Source organism: Orbicella faveolata, unplaced genomic scaffold (genome assembly GCF_042242905.1).
Source record: "Orbicella faveolata isolate gen_17 unplaced genomic scaffold, um_ofav_v1 contig_14, whole genome shotgun sequence".
In the NCBI taxonomy this organism is placed as follows: domain Eukaryota; kingdom Metazoa; phylum Cnidaria; class Anthozoa; order Scleractinia; family Merulinidae; genus Orbicella; species Orbicella faveolata.
The window spans coordinates 20,862,097-20,879,716 of NW_028301541.1; the positions used below are offsets into that span (position 1 = coordinate 20,862,097).

Sequence of the window (17,620 nt, forward strand, 5' to 3'; positions counted from 1 at the left end):
ACTGCGTCCTTTTTTCTAAAATTAAACTTTGGATTAAATAAAACCTAAACTAAATCGTAAACACTCTTTTTCCTTGGCTATCGTAGCTTTAGAAGAAACAAAACACAAACCGCGTTTATCACCGCGATTTGTGTTTTGTTTCTTCTAAAACCTAAACTACTTAGATGACTCAGCATGCAGTTAGGTGCCATATTCTGACAAATATCTATTGAAAATTAAATGCTAGGAAGATAGTCGCTCCCACTCTGAGATATTTTAGGACGCTTTTCACGTTTCATGATATACGGCATGACTTCACATGACAACCATGGGAGCTTCGCAACCATATACGCACGTGCGGACGTGCGTACCTCCGGAAATCCAGGAAAAAAAAGCTCATTATATCTTTACTGGTGAAAAGGGTCTTTATTAATTAAATCGCCAGTCGGCTGGTTTAATTACTTATCAATTATCCAACATGCAAAGAACATAAGTTATTGAATACTCAACGTTTTTCAATGTAGGAAACTGTTGCTTGAAAAACGACATTTTCTAGCCTCTAATAATAACATTCCCTGGGGCATGTCCTCAGGCCTCTCCAGCGGGCCTCGAGCCTTTGTGCGCTCCATTAACCTTCTTTTTGTGTGTAACCCATGTCAAAGCGAACCTCACGCCCCTGCATTTGAGCGTTTTCATATTTTGCTGTCAATCTGTCATCATTATTTTGAAATAATTGTTTTCTTCCAAACATACACCTGAAATTTTTCTTTGCTGTCCTCTGCAAAACAACAAAGTGAAATGACCAAAAAAAAGCGTTGCTGGAGAACGTGAACCAAGACAGCTAATTTTATAAATTTCTATTTCGAATTTAATTTTTTTTTTTCCATATTCAGTTTTTTTTCAGTTTTGACAGTGATAAACAAAGTGAACGTCTTACGAGAATAGCGAGATTGGTAGGTAAAATATGTACTCACTTTTTGTTGGCGTCGCCTTCGTGGTTACTTAAATTCCCTGCTAAATATGTAATGCAAGTGATAAATTTGAAAAAGAATGTGACAAATGAGCCGTCGTGTGGATTCACGTTATCCAAAATACGTAGAACTTGGACATTTCCGGTTGTTGTTTTGCGGAGGACAGCTACAGAATAAAGAATGATTTATAACGCGCGTACATAACCATTATTCTGCTCAAGAAACATTGTTTCGGTTGCGTTCTCGTTGCCGTTGCCGTCGTTGGTTTGCTAAACCCATCCCTATTCGCCAAGTTGTTAGACGGCTGTAATAGCATTTCGTAGCAGCGCATGAGCAGTGGCGCTGCTATTTAATTGGCTCACTTAATTCTAAGCTTTCTTATTGGTTAGAACTCTTTTTTACCTACTTTAATCCGAAGAAAAGTCCAATTTCATTGTATTTTTCCCAATAATAAATTAATATATGATCTGTTGTATCCCGAATTAGAAGTTTGGTAAGATTTAAAATAATTACGTCCCCTCATCTCTTGTTCTCGACGGAGGGCTAATCGGTGACGAAGCTTAGGGTATTCGAAGAAAAAATATTGGGACTGAGAAACATCCTGAGTGGTAAGTCATTTTTGTAACAGCACGAATTTACGACGATAACAGCTCCGGTAATATTACTGTCCTCTATATTCCCTGGGCTCGCGCTAAGCGAGTAGCAGAAAATAGTCTTCTCTGAAAACTGTTCCCGTTTGATTCGCGATTCGATTCCTGGTTCAAGCAATAAGACTACCTTCAGAAATATCCATTTCAATTTCAGAAGGAAAAGAAAACAAACAGCGGTTACAAACATTACAACTAGACAACGCAAGGTCTAAAAAACGTAACTGTACCTTGTAATATATTTCAGTTAACACACAGAAAGCTAATCTGCAACCAAGAGTCTACAAACAAAGAAAAGGTGTCAATTCTAGGACCCTTTTTACTTGGTTTATGAAGTGGGGACAAAGTGATCACTGGGAAAGGTGCGTTTCCTTGTTTAAAGTAGCAAAATGGAATCTGATATTATTGTGTTTATAGCTAAATGAAACTTGATACCATCAATTAAATCTTGAGTTGTAACAACATATCTTCAAAAGTTGACTATCGTCGAATAGTGATATTAACGGAATCGCGCTATACTCTAAGACACGAAATAGTATATAAATTGGAGTATCTATTCCAAGGCATCTTTTAAGATACATAATTCACTACGAAATATACTGTCAATGGAAGATATATACTTGGTTGCTGTCATTAAGGGCTTGTGAAAACTATTACATCCTGCATTACTGTCGTCAAGGGCTCGAAAAGTTATCTACTTTTTTGAACTCAGTTTTCTTCCTCGGCCAAACGATTAGGGGCAAAAATTATCCCTCCCACTACTATCGCGTATGGATTTAAACACCCCCTCGCTGGACTTGATGAATAGGAAAAAGGGAGTGTCGGTAAAATGTCTAAAAATTTTATGACCTCGGGATTGAACGGGCGTAGTGACAATAGACGCACGTACGCACGTGCGGACCTATATATTTACTGAGGACAGTGTCTTTGGTTATCAAATCGGCTAGTTTGACAGTCTCTAGACTCTCCTATTAACCTACTAATAATCATCCCAAAAGTTGACATATAAACAACCTACGTTACTAATACTTAACGTCAGTTTGATGGTTTTGATTTATGAAACTGTTGCCTGGAAAACAGCATTTTTCCGGCAGCCCCTAATTATAATATTTCTTGGGGCATGCCCCAGACCTATCTAGCCGCTCGGGCCCTTGGCGCTTCATTAACTTTCTCACTTGCTAAACCATGAAAGATGCTTGGTACCCCCCTGATAAAGATTTGGATTCGACACAAGTTTTAATCAACTAAAGGCGATGATGGCTTGAAAATTGCTGGTAAATAACCTGATTCAACTCTGTCATTAGAAAAATAATTGCATTTTTCTCATGACAAGCTGCAACTAAGATAATGCCGGAAAATAATCTTCGCATTTGAGGACTGATGCCAAACACGTTGAACGAAATCGGAGACGCATCTCGCTCAGTATATGCCAAAGTTCAACAGTTATATTTAAAACAAAAACAGTAGCTGTGCTCCTCAGCCTCCTACGAATGGTATACACTTTAAAGTTAGAACCAGCTTGTTCAATAGTACCACATGAATGTACTGCTTAACCGCTTTCATTTGAATGGTCACACCGCTAGGGTTTAATCCACAGAATCAAAATGTCAGAACCACCTTGTACAGCATAACAAACAGAACCACATAAAAGTACTGCTCAATAGCTTTCATTTAAATGGTCACACACCAGGGTGTTATCCACAGAATTATAAAGTTAGAATCACCTTGTACGGTATATTAAACAGTTCCACACATGACAGACTACCGTAATACTCGGACTTTGTGACGAATGCGTAATTAACCTCGTTCCCACGATCATAGGAACGAGGTAGGAGCTGATACACTACATCACACGCATAATTTAGTATTTTAATTCCATTCTCCTTCTTATAGTCCTCAAGTGTCGTTTCCGATAGCGTTTATCATGGAATCAACAAGGAATCTGTTCATTTTCATCGGATTAAAAGTTTATTTTGGGAATCTTCAGTGGATTATTTCTACTCTTTCTAAGAGTTTTCATCCGCTCTACAACAACGTTCTGGCATCTGTTTCTCTCGCCATGTTTGTCCAAGAGATTTAGACAAAAAGACGTAAATTCTCGACCCGATCACAGATTTGTAATTTTTTTTCTCCGAAACGAAGGTTAGCCCTTTATTAAAACAACAGATCACGTAAGTTTGTTTGCAAAATATATATTAAAATGCCCTGGTATGTTGGTAGAACATGTTTGCCGATACAACAAGAGAACTGTGTGTAAAGTACCAGCGAAACCCAACGATAAATAAGACATTACGGCCATCTTTTGAAAACACACACGTAAAACTACTTCCAAATCGAAGAAATTATTAGTAAGAAAGGAAAACACTTAAGTTGTAATGCTAAAGCCAAAAAGAACGAGCATGGAGAAGATTGAGAGGGCTTATCTCCGATTCTTCGAATAACTTCAAATAGCTCGCAAGATTAAATTGTCTCGTATTTAGTTCTAACTTGAAAGAATTAACATTGAACTTGAAACACAGGATGGGGGTACCGAAATAGGACAATTCTAATAGTCTTAGTATACTTTGCGCACGAACAATTCTACGAAACCTGGCCAGTTCTAATGCACGGTATGCCGCTATTAAAGGATCTTAAAGATGTTGGTTGAGTCGGTGTAAATGCTGTGGGAGATTGCGGTGTTTTTCCATGACTTATCGATCAGGCAGGCAGTCGGCCAGGTGACAGTAAAACTCACTTGAACTTCTAAATCTGAGCTTTGTAAGATAACAACAAAAATATGTAAAATTCTGTTTTACTTTAAGTGAGTCGTAAGTAGCGGTATGGGGCCGAGTACAGATTGGGTTATAATTTCACGCAGTTTAAGCTCAACCTAACCACTTCATCACAGTTGACGACGATCGAGAAGACTACAGGCTGATATGTTCATTTGGGCATGTGAGTCATGGCACGTAAACATATGAAAAACCTAATAGGCAAGCAATTACCCGACTGTTACCTTTTACTTGGCAGAATACAAACCAGGACGAAGCAAATGAACTATAAAAAGCAGCATATATTCTCAGCATTGTCGGTGTCGCTTTTTGTGTAAGCAAATTTAAGCTGCAAATTTCATGCCAAAGACCTCCACTTAACGCCCTCAAGCTCATAGCGAAAGGCTCAAGATAGGTTTTGTTTCCGGATGAATTCAAGAAAGGTTCTAGACTTTTTTTTTTTAAGGAAACAGGATTACATTACCAAATACCGAGAAGTTACCGTTATCTTAATTTGGGCGGTAAACTGAGCAAAATTCCATTTGATCCAGTGATAAGTAAACTGTGGAAAGATTAGAACTTAAATGCAGCTTAAAATTAGAGGAATTTCACCAAGTATTTGTTCAGCTATTTTAGTTTTCGGTTTAATATGGTGTTTAAAAAAAAACGCTAAACGCTGGGAAAGCATGAGGCTAAAAATATTTTAACGACAACAAATTGCTTCGATCAACGTCTATCCACATGCTTTATTTTAGTTATAAAACACTCGGTTGGTATGAAATGTCCACTCGATCGTTGTCGTTGTTTGGGGCCATTAGTCCCTCGGAAATAACTTAAAAATTAAGCAAGAGCACTTTTTCCGTGTTTTCAAAGCCTCATCTAAACACGAGGGGAGTTCGGAGAATTCGAGACAGTTATGCAAACCCGAGACGCAGTCGAGGGTTGTATAGAGAATTCTCACAACCCCCCATGTGTTTAGTTGAGGCTATCAGTGTAAACACGGAAAAACTGCTCTATTGCGAATCCGCGCGAATCTAAAACGTCGCAACCGTGTTTACATATTCTCATCTAAGCACACCTACCGACCAATGAGAGTGCGCGTAGTATCTCAGTTATTTATAATAATGTATAAATAAAACTCTGAACCGAAAACCTGCCGTTGAAAAACAACTAACTGAGGCGGACTTCGGCCTTTCATGTGTTTAGAAGGCAGAAATAACATATACGTATGGGATATTGATCAAGTGTGAAGTCAAGATGGCTGGATATTGGCCAAGTTCTTTTTTTGCGTGTTTATGGACCGAGACGGAATTGAGGTCCATGTACTCGCAAAAAAGAGGCCAATATCCAGCCATCTTGACCGAACAAGCTTAGTCAATAAAGGATTTATTATATGGCTTTAGGGGAAATTTTTCTTGCGGGACACGGCGGGTAGTCCTGAGCGGGCAAGATAGCTCCGTCTTGCCCGCTCGGGTAGCCAATCACAGCGCAGGATTTGATTCATCTTGCCCGCTCACGGAGCTGTAGCCATATAATAAAAAGTTTTATCCTTGAATTCCGTTTAAATCCGAGAGAAAACTGGGCGAGAACCATTCCATTGAAGCCATATTGAGACACTTTCATCTTTCATATTTCATGTGCTTCAAGTCGAATAATTCGTTTTCTCGTAGTTATCACAACATCGCCTTCGAAAGCCCCTTTAACTGAACTTTGAGACCGGAATGACGATGAAGCTAAGTTTTTTGTCAAAAATGTCAGCTGATCTGAATGAGGACAAAGTTCAGTTCTTTCCAAAAAATGTTCCGCGCCAACTGCTACTCTGTACTGCTCCGTGATGAAAGGAATCTGCTTTCAATTTTGTTGGATTTTTAGATTACATACAAGCATGTACGTGCAATATCCATCAAAAATACAGCAGGGTTTTCCAATTATGCTTTGTCCGGTCACAATCCATCACGTTCTCGCCGAGGGCTTCAGTTGAGACAGCATAAACGACTTTTTGAATAGAGTAAACATCTTTCGTCTGTGAATGGGATTAAACGGCAAGTGCGATATAAAGCTCTCCTGTTGTTCGTTTATAAGCGTTATGTGGGGTTGAAAAATCTTTACAGTTATATGTTTGGGCTAGGCGGGTTTGAAAACAAAGATTAAACAGTGTTTCAGATTATGGGGTGATTATCACGCTCCATAAGAGAGCAAGAAGGTTCTCATATGGTTTCTATATTAGCAGATTAACTTACGAGAAAATTATGGATTACAGCAAGAGAAAATGAGCACGAGCTCGGACCAAACGAAAAGCTTGTGTACAGCCGAAAGTGAGGTTCAACGGTACTCAAATTCGTATAGCCAAAACAAAACGTATTCTGTCTCAACATTTTTAGCTGAACGTAAAATAGAATGGAATCTGCAAATCAAAATATAAAATGGGGACATGTCGACCTTTGTAATATTAGTTGGTGGGGTGATGTTTTAGTGAAAAAAAAAAGTTTCCTGTGTGTTGATACAAGTGATGTTGAGTTTATAAACTTTTATTACGGTTTATAGATAAGTAGCAAAAGCTCGTGAATAAAAGTTATTTATAAATTGATGACTATAAAAATTCTGCCTTCAAATATTAGATGAACAAACTTAAGGAAAATTACAAGGCTGACAAAACAGCTGAATAAACTTGCATTCTTTCATTTGTCTCCGCGTGTCGATGGACAAAGCTTACAACTGATTAAACGTGAAGTTTTAAAACATTTACAACGTTCAAACTGGAGATACCTCGAAAGAGAATTTTCTGTCTAACATGTGAGCCAATTAACTAGCTCAAAACAAAATTGTTAGAAAAGTTATAATCCTAATTAAACATAGGACACCCAGTGGGTTTTTCGTGGACTTGAATTACAAAGATTTGACTAAATTGTTAACATCAAATGAGTGTTGCTTGTAACCACGTTTTGTTTCGGATCACTGGTTGATCTATTTTAGGCCCCAGTTATATGGTCTCGGGCACCCGAGACCATCCTTCCCCCGAGGCGACTTTATCGAGGATTTATATGTAAAAACGTAGTCCCTGTAAGCCGAGTCAAAGTTGACCCTGCATGATTATTCCTAACCCTTATTGAATAATCAAATGTGCAAATATCCCTCTTTCTTTGAGTTTCCCTCGATCATTCGATCACAGGGGGAATTGCCGAGTTCATTTTCACTTCTTTGATACGAATTTCTGCTTTAAATCCTAAATCTGAGCATTACGTGACACTCGCCACGTCGAGAGTTGTCCCGGTTAGGCGAGCCGAAGCGCTTACATGAAGAAAAGTTGACCCGCTTGCAAGGGTTACCGGCTACCTGCCGAGGCGAGACAACTAGCCCACCCGAGTTGTCTCGCCCCCCGAGTCTTGTTCGCGATCCTAATGTAAACGGTTGGTTGAATTTTGCGAAGAAATAAGCTAAAAGTTACTTTGGCCAGGGTAACTCGGGAGGAGGGTTGTCTCGGGTGCCCGAGACCTTATCATGAATGGGGCCTTAGTTGCTAGTTTCGCATTCGGTTTCCCGCACTTTTTTCTCTCAAGCTGACTATAGAACGCTTTATTTCTTTTCGGTTTCCTCGTTGCCAGACGCCTTCCGTTAGATCTCAATTTTCCCGAAGCGAGTAAGAAAGATTTTCTGAAAGACACCCCCGAAGGACTGCAGTAAACTTAAACTGTAGTTTGAGCATATGTTAACGACTATAATTTCCCAGAAATTATTACGAAAACGCATGGGAAACACTATATGGTTTCGCGTCCTGTTTGTTCTACTTTTGCAATTACTTCCTACTGACAACATTTACTGATGAACAAGTCTGAAATCTTGTCTTGGTAATTTCGGCTTCAAACTGGACAAAGTTCAGATCTGCTAGAAACTGAAAATAGCCTCATACCACATTAGGCCACCAGTGAAGCCTGAAAAGGGCGAAAATGTTGTATCAGAGGAAAGTAAACAATTTTCTATTCTAGCCTCAATAGGATCATTATCGGAACTGCTTCGAAACTCGCGAGGGTCTAGTTTACAGCAAAAATAAAGGAACCCCCAGTAAAAACGAAATTTAAGAGTTGAATTAAGCTTATGTTATGGCTAAGGGTTTTTTCAAAGTATTATCCCCAGAAATCAAACGATCACGATTTCGAAACTTGTGACTGTCTTGTTTATGCTACAACTGAAAAAAAAAAAGACTGGTAAAACGTAAATATAAGAGCTAAATTCAGCAACATTTAGCCAGTGTTATGTCTAAATCAAGAAACGCGTTCTTCTTCTAGCCCCAGCTCTTTAAATGTGAAATGAAAAAGTTTACTCTATAAATGGAAGCGCTACCAAAGTCCAACTTTAAAACTACCATGTTGTGACTAAAACTCCTTCGACGTGTTTATGCTAGCTTTCATTGTAGAGTATAAAAAGCAGAGTAACGTATCATCTTCAACATTGCTGAGGAAGTCGCAAGTCGAAAGTTCTTCACAATGAATTCCTTTGTCTTGATCCTTCTGACGCTGAGTGCAGCTTGTAAGTAAACGTTTTCTGCTATTATCGCTGTTTTATAACGTAGAAATATGGTTTAATTATCAAGTCTCGCGCGGAATCTTTACTATTACAGTACAGATTTTACATTTCAGTATATTCGTCTGATAATGTTTGACCCTTTCAACTCTCGTTTCCTTCTCTAGCAAACAACTGATTTATTCTAGAGCAATATAGCATTTAAGTGTAGCAACCTGGTTCATAGAAACCCAGAAATAACGGTTTAAATTTATAGAACAGTACTCTGAAAATTGCTAGAATCCGAAGAAGGAGAACTCAAAACGATGGCACGATTGGAAATTTATTACAATATGGAGAGACCTGAAAAGCATGATGCCAGGCTCATTTTTTTTTAATGTATATTCGGGCTTGGATTCTAATAACTGAAATTTTGATCCAGCATAGAACTGCTTGAAGATATGTCTAATTTTGTCATTTAGTTAGTATTTATTGAATTTTACATTTCTGTTAATTGATTTACATTGAAGTTAACTTGCTGCTTTTCTCTTTTCCTTCAGCTGCCTCTATGCGTCTTGGTAAGTGCGATTTCATTTTGTTTGTTGTTAACAACATAATCTGGATTTGGCAATGATTGTGTTACAATTGATGCATCTAACTTTAAATGCTGGAAAGACCTGGAAACTATTGTTAGCTACCTTAAAAGCACTTTTATATGAATGGTCGGCCACTAAGGTTTCATCCACGGACTTCAAAGTTAGAACCACCTAGTATGACATAACAAACAGTACCACATGAAAGTACTGTTCAATAGCTTTCATTTGAATGGTCACACACCAGGGTTTCATCCACAGACTTAAAAGTCAGAACCACCTTGTACAGTATAATAAACAGTACCAGATGAAAGTACTGCTCAAAGCTTTCATTTGAATGGTCACACACTAGGGTTTCATCCACAGACCTAAAAGTTAGAACCACCTTGTACAGCATAATAAACAGTACCACATGAAAGTACTGCTCAATAGCTTTCAATTAAATTGTCACACATTAGGGTTTTAATATTGAAACCACATTAGATGACAATTAAGCTTTCCATTCCATTGATTATGAAGTTTAAAGTAATTCATATCTTCAATCGATGTTTACTAGAACCTGCATTTTTTCAGACGTAATTTTATCCCTCTTTCCTCCTCCGTGGGAGAGATTCATTGAGGTCAAACTACAGTAGCATTGTTTTAGAAATATCATTTGCTTATGATATTTTTTTTTTCTTTTATCAACTTTTGTTAATATATTTTTGAAAGAGAAGTGTGGCCATTTTGAAAATTATTTTCATGAACTTGCCCAGGCCCTGCCGGCTAAGAGACGCGAAAAGGGCTGTGGGGACGAGAATGAGAAACTACTTAATCATGACGTCATTCCTCATCCCCAGGCTACGAGAAAGGCAAGCGATACACGTACAACTACCAAACTGATGTGACCCATGCTGTTCGGAGCGGATCGGCGAAGACCCTGGGACTGAGAGTAAAGTGCCAGGCACATCTTGATGTCCTAAAGACGAAGCCGAAGGCCCAGTTTCAATTTACGGTAAGCGGTCCTGGGGCCCGTTTCTTGACGGTCCCGAAAAGTTTTCGCACCCGAAAAAGCTTTAGCAAACTCTCAGACCTTATGATTACAGTGTTGTTTTATTCACATATTCGTAATATGAACAGAGGCACCCTTTATACAAGAAGTTTCAGGCGTATACACCTCTCTGTTTAACAATTTTTCGCCGAAGGCGAGGTGAACATTGCTGAATATTCACCGAGATGAATTCGAGGGGAATATTCACCAATGTTCACCGAGCCTAAGGCGAGTAATTGTTTTAGTATAATTTTCAGAGGTGAAACACAGAATAACGTCTAAAACAGACTGTTCGTTTGCATACACACATGCAGCCGTAGTTTTAATATAAATAAGCTTACATGTAAGCTCACATCGATTGTGAATCAATTTACACTTCAAGCTCGGTAGTAAAACAAACAAGCGAAACACTACGAAAAATAAATTCATCCGGTACCTTTGTTTTATCGTTGTTGACCTCATTCACAGCTGTCATCATCGTCTAAAAATGATTAGCTTTAGTTTGAAGGAAAATAACTTTCGGTCAATCGATCTGGCCTGCTCGCGATCAACGTAACCACTGCGTTTGCGATTCTTAAATTCCTTGAATACGAGTGCTTAAGGCGGGGGTACACATGAGTATAAGTGAAATTTTAGGAAGTTTAAAGAGGGATTAAAAAGATAAAAAGGAGTTTGGAACACCACCAGACAGTTGATTGCCCCCAAAAGGGCACCCCGGGTTGGTGGGCAACTTTTTGGTGTACGTCTACCAATTTCTAACTTCAAATTCTAATTTTAAAACAACATCAAATCTTCAAAATTTCCTATTTCCATAAATTTTACTAATCCTTTGAGAAAAACTATTTATCCCCAAATATACCCAAAAATCACCAAAAAATTTACAAAAGAACCCAAAACGTACCTCTGTGAAATGGGCAGAGAGACTTTTCACTGCTTGAAACGTGAACGAGATATTTGCATTCAAACCATAATACCCAGCAAAAATATGGCCTTCATGTTAACCTCCGCCTTAAAAGGAGTTTTGGTGCAAGGGCGACAGCAGTCATTTTGAAAATTTTCCATCCTTACAAATATCCTGGACTTGGAGTGATGTCTTTCGAATAAATAAAAATTTGATTCAGCAACTGTCCGCCATGTTTACTTGCCGAGATCGCAAAGGTGGGGAGCTTAGTAACCAGGTCTCAAAAATGTTGTATTCACCGCCTGGAACGGTGAATATAGCGTCATATAAGGAATCGCTCGACCAATCAGACTGCTGGAAACTCTTTGTTCAGCTCTGAAATTGTATCAATTTTAGATATAGATTAACTAAAAATGGCTTTGCGGGTCCGAAAAGTTACCCGGGCTTCCGAGAAACGGGCCCCAGCGTTCAGGTTTTCGGACAAAATTTGCAAATTACAAAATTGTTGTTGTTCTAGCTTGTTGTTTGTAACAGTGAAAGGGTATCAATTGCCAGCGGGGTTAAAACATTAGTACCGTCTGATGCTTTTTTAATTGGCTAAAATCTATCATGGAATATACTATTGCTAATTTAAGGCAAAATATTGTTCAATCATCGAATCACAAAAAAGTATAAGGTGGGCGGCTGATATAAGTAATGTCTTTTCATTCACAACTCGCTTTTCATAAGAAAGCTGATCTTGAGCAAACTTTGGTTGGTGTTGTGCCTAGCGGGTGGGCTGGAGACATTTTTTACGCATCAACAAAACACCTAACACTCCCCAGTCTCCAGGGCCACTATATTATCTCGCCTAAGCTTTTGTGAAATCAGCGCTTTTGACTTCATTTTCAAAGTAGCACCATTTGTATAATTAAAGCATTCATTAAGCAGTTGTGCTGTTTCTTTAACTTCAGCTGGAAAACATTCAAGTTCTACAAGTCACAGGAGACCACAAACAACAACAGGAGAAGGCGTTAGATGCAAAGATGGCAGCCGCCATGCAACAGAGACTCGGCCTACCCGTGAGAGTGGCTCTGAAGGGCGATAACTGTATCAAGCAGGTCAACGCGCATCCTCAGGATGAGGAATGGTCGCTGAACATCAAACGCGGGCTCGTGAACCTGTTCCAGATCGCTCCGCGACAAGTTGATAAAAAGGGCCGTGACAGAGATTTTGTTAATCAGCTTGAGGTTAGAAGTTGATTTAAAGTATAATTTTATTGAAGATGACAGTCAAATGATTATTTATGAATTTCGATTTGATAAAAATGCCAATGAAGTTAATTAAAAAGACAAAAACAGTCACAAAAATTTGATCAGCTTTAGTTTCCTCGTAAGTACATTTTTTTGTCAAAATCGTTGATAACAAAATTGAGACTGGGCTTGGCGAAACTTGAAGAATATGCTAGGCGAATACCCAGGGCTGAGACTCAACCGAGACTATTTCCTTTTAATTTTGATAGAAAATATGACGCAAATAAGATTCAAATGTGATTTCTTGAAATTCAAAATGAAAACGTATCAAAATTGTACGAAACGCGGAATATTTAATGAGTATGGAAAGGCAGCCAAAATCGGCCAAACATAGCTTTCGATTACCAATAAATTGTTTGCAAGAATTAGCACTAAAATGTCCTTTACTCTAGGCAGCAAATTTAATCAATGGACTTTTGACATTTTAGCAGTTCATAAAAATTCTCTTGTACATTAGCTTTTTGTTGTTAATCTTTAACTAGAGTCAATAACCTTTGTTGCTATGAGGTTTGACAGCTTTTTATCAGACACAACTCTTTGTCATGACTCGCTGAACCTGTTTTTCCTGTTTTGGCAGACTACAGCCGTGGGCGATTGCCAGGTGTCGTACGCCATTGTGCGTGACAACGGTCAGTCTGACGGAGAGGGTGCCCAACAGTTTGCCAAGGTTACCAAGGTGATCAACTACCAGAAATGCCAAAACCGTCCGGAATTCAGGCAGTACACCTTCAACGCAGAGAAATGCGAAAAGTGTCAACAGGTAATGTGTTGGAGTAGTCCATGGCTTTTTGGTAATTTTGAACAGATCAAGAGTAAAGAAATATCACCATATACGTAGAATGTCCTAGTTTTTCAGTTAAGTTGCCAAAGTCTTTAGTGTGTTAAGAAAAGACAAGCGGCCTTGCCTCCAAAGCCGATATAACAATCCACTACAACTCGTAACTCGCTATCGCAATTCACGAGTTTAAAATGGCGTTAGCATTAAATAGGTTTACCAGAGATAAAAGAAAAAAAAAAAGAACATGTCGAAATAACATTTCAGAATAAAGAGTAGCGAGATAAAAACATGACGTTTCGGCGACATGTCACCATGCTATGCTTGCTAAGCTATGCTTGCTATTTTACTGATTAAAATTCACATTTGGTCGGGAAATCGTCTAGTTAATGTATTCGGCCCCTGGAAACGAAATTGAAGTGCAGTTTTCCCTCCGTTGTGTTTTCTCGTGAATTTAAAATTGTTCTCAAACTTGTTTATTATTCATCAAGGTTAAACGAAGGAAATCATGGCCGTATCGATGTTTGGATATCTGATCTCAATAAGCACAGATTTTTACGATTTCATTTCTCCATTTTTTCCATAGTTTTAGTTTCGACTGAGAAGATATATCAAACACTCAAGACAGTGTTTGACCACATTTCCAAACACCTCGAAGTTCATAAAAATACTCCACTGTGTATTTTCAACTCTCTTCTCGGTGTTTGGAAATGTGGTCAAACATGGTCTTTCGTGTTATATATATTACGTAAAAAATTGTACCATCGCGCTTACAACTGCTGACCAAGTCGCTTGTGCTGACTTTAAAGAAAGAAAACCATGTCTACTGATATTTTAGACAAGTGTTTAGAAAAGCTTTGAAATTAAATAAGCTAGGTCTTCACTGTCACACCTTCTTCAACAGAGCACGGGCTATGCCCCATACCACCGCTCGGCTGGTCAGATTGAACACACACTAACTGGCTCTGCCAAGGCGGGTTACATAATCAAAACAACACAAGCTGTCGAGGAGCACGTGGTCACTCCATTCTCTCGTTCAGATGGCCAAGTGACCGCTAGAGCCAGGTAAACAGCAGAATCCTGTTAAATAACTTCCATATTTACCTTCCTAAAATAAATTGCAGAAAAAAAATATTTTGTCTCTATGGAACCTTTTGCACTCAAACTTTTAATACTAAGTTTGATGTCCAAATTCTGCTAACAAACTTCTGCATTTATCAAACCACATTAGGAAATTTTGGGCTTCAGTTAAGAAATCTTCGAGGTAATCCTATCTTACATCAAAGAACTGTTAAAACTTACAACGCTGTTAAAAATAGTATTAAAAAAACTAGATTTGACAGGACTTACATAATGCGGTGTATATAAGTTAATCATTCTGACGATTTATTAATTAATTTTAGGCTTGTAAAGGAAGTTTTAACTGTCTTTCAATATTTTAACTAGTTTTAGCCAATTTTTGTCACTCCATATTCATTTTATTTTAATATTTCTTTTCAAGTGATATACCCGTAAACTAGCTGGTGAACTATTGTAGTGCACCACCATAGCTAAGCGCAAATTCACATTAAATCAGTGTTGCATCGTAATCAGTGTGTTGTATTACGGTGCCTTGGTTTGTCAGTCACTTCTTGTCTGATTGACTTTGGGTATTAACAATTGTGTGCCAGTTAACGTGTTGCTTTAGAATTGGTGCCTCTTAGGAGTGAAAACAATTTAAAGCCATGCTAACATATCAGGATCTTGGTACCTCATAGGGCTTCTTTTCAAAACTTCCGACGACCACCCCCGTCTTTTTATATGGGAGTCACCCCCTGTGGGGGAGGGGGAGGGTTGAGGGAATGGTTTCCTTTCTGTTGTTCAACTAAAACAAACCGAAACAAGCGACAAAAAATATGTTTGACGAAATCTTCGTCACGTCATAAAGATCTACCTACTTATACATCCTTCTAAATAGTATTGCTGGTAAAATTCATTTTTCTATCAAAATGTCTGAACTTGTGCTTTGTTTACAACAAACAGGCAATGCCTCGAGTACCAGGGCACGGCTGCAGCTGGGCAAGCTGGTGAGTATAGTCAAACCCTACTTTCTCCTTACAATATCGAGTCATTGTCACGTATTCAGGTGAAGAGAATAAAGAGAATCGTCAAAAAGGTGTTATATCCGTGATGAACCTCCAAATTCTTAGAATTGATACAAAGCAAATGTAAGGCAGTAAGAAAGGAGAAATTTGGATTTGACTAAAAAGCCTCTTTTGCCTTTAGTGGCCACACTGATAAAGGAGACAACTCACAGACTTGTAGTTGAGAATCCTGAGAAACTAGCTCGACAGAACGCTCAATGGCAAGAAGAACTAGCTAAACAGGTAAGCGACCAATCAGAGAGCACTTCATAAAGGCAAAACATCGCTTCATCGGATTTGAATAAATATTTCAAGGCAGTCGCAGTTACAACCAACAATTGAAATGATCTTAAGGATCTTTTCAAAGAGAAAAAAGATAGAAATAACAATTTTATTTCCCAGATATGTTTTTACACAACAGTTAAAACTTGGCCAGATTTAGAGAAAGTCCTTATCTCTTTTAAAAAAATATTTTGCGTTTTTGAAGCGCAGCAACGCAAAGCTACTTTCAAAAATTTCACAAAATATTAAAAAGCTACAAATGTTTCGTGGTTGACAGTTGTTCAGAATTTCTCCAGTGGTTACGCAATACCGTGATTTCACCTAACTCGATTAGATTTTAAGTTATTCTGGGTGAATTTACCTAATTTTCTGTTCTAATTATCTTTCTTTGTAGCTAAGAGTTTTTCTACTCTGGTGAGAGTGTGTTCTTGTTGTTGTTGTTCTTAGACGAAGTCACGCAGCGAACTACTCCAGTGTGTTACGTGACGATTAGATAACGACAGAGGATGGAAGTGGTGCAAATGTAACGCTTGAGAAAATGATGATTGATATATTAATTCGTTACCATGAAGAGCGTCAACAATTTTTTAAGTGGTTATTAACTAACTTTTCTGGCACTTAGGCGGAAGCTACTGTAACCGATATGCGCGCAGCAATTCAACAGCGATCGGGTCACCAGGCTGCGGAGAAGTTTGCAAACTTGGTGGCGCAGTTGAGACAGTGCAACGAAGCAACTTTGAGGAAACTGGCTGATATGATGCTGGCACGGCAGGACCAACCCGAGGGGTAAGGCAAAATGCGCGCGTTCTCCCTGGGGTTTCATTAGGGAAAAGGCCTCGGGCAAATTGAGCAACTGTGAGGACGATTTTGCCTTCCTGGTCTGACCCTTTAGAGGAAGGTTTTTTTCTCAAAGTGAAATTCAGTTCAAAAAGTTTTGTCCGCAAGTGAAAACCAGTTGTCCTCCTGCTGATATCGTTAATGAAACCCCTGTCTTTCACGTTTTTTTTTTATGGTTTTTTTACTGCGTTTTCAGAGAATCAAAGAGCCTAGAAACAAGAATTTAATAAGGCAACACAAAGAGCTGGGCCGCGTTGTTTAAAGCCCGATTAAGCTAGCCCAGTATTAGCGGGAATCTTGTTTTCAGTGTTGTAACTTTTCGGTGAGGTTTTCTGGTTATGTTGTTTGCTCTTCAGTTTTCCGTCTGAACAATCTCAAACTACACAAAACACAAGTGGTGAAAAACATTTTTATGCAGGAAAAATTAATACTTCGGATAACTCTTAAACCTGTGTTGGCTAAACATACACTAGAACTTTAATAAGTTTTAAAACACAACAAAACGTCTTAAACTAACTGTAAGCACTGAGGACTATGTTTCTCCAAGCCATCGTTAATCAGTCAGGTCATAACTATACCTCTGGCCTGGGTTGTTGGAAAGGTGGACTGTAACGCTATCCACCGGATAAATCACTGTCATTTTTTTTGTTTCTTTGTTATATAAAACAGGTAGATTCCTTGTTGCCGTGTGTCTTTTCAGTAATAAATCACAGATGACGTCAAAATATGATGAGAACAAAAAGGTTGTATCCGAGGCGATAGCCGAGTGTGTCACTGATGTTCTTACCACATTTTGACGTCTTCTGTGATCCATTACTGAACAGATGCACGGTATTTTTACTTGGAAACTATTTGTTTTATGTCATAAAGAAGTAAAAAAATGTAAATCATAAGAACAATTCAAAAAGCGAGAATAAAGTGACTTGCTATGCAATGAAAGATG

At 38.5% G+C, this 17,620-nt stretch overlaps 1 protein-coding gene across 1 annotated transcript in view; it reads left to right on the top strand.

The window, feature by feature from the left end:
• The first annotated feature begins 1,469 nt into the window (after window positions 1-1,469).
• LOC110043779 (vitellogenin-6-like) overlaps window positions 1,470-17,620 on the top strand; it is a 32,979-nt gene continuing 16,828 nt past the window's right edge. The window contains exons 1-11 of the mRNA XM_089287014.1: window positions 1,470-1,558; window positions 1,845-1,959; window positions 8,747-8,871; window positions 9,405-9,422; window positions 10,277-10,431; window positions 12,322-12,597; window positions 13,238-13,420; window positions 14,340-14,500; window positions 15,458-15,501; window positions 15,701-15,801; window positions 16,463-16,626. Of these exons, the coding sequence (XP_089143140.1) occupies window positions 8,829-8,871; window positions 9,405-9,422; window positions 10,277-10,431; window positions 12,322-12,597; window positions 13,238-13,420; window positions 14,340-14,500; window positions 15,458-15,501; window positions 15,701-15,801; window positions 16,463-16,626 (1,145 nt within the window). The 5' untranslated portion in view covers window positions 1,470-1,558; window positions 1,845-1,959; window positions 8,747-8,828. The remainder of the gene's footprint in view (window positions 1,559-1,844; window positions 1,960-8,746; window positions 8,872-9,404; window positions 9,423-10,276; window positions 10,432-12,321; window positions 12,598-13,237; window positions 13,421-14,339; window positions 14,501-15,457; window positions 15,502-15,700; window positions 15,802-16,462; window positions 16,627-17,620) is intronic.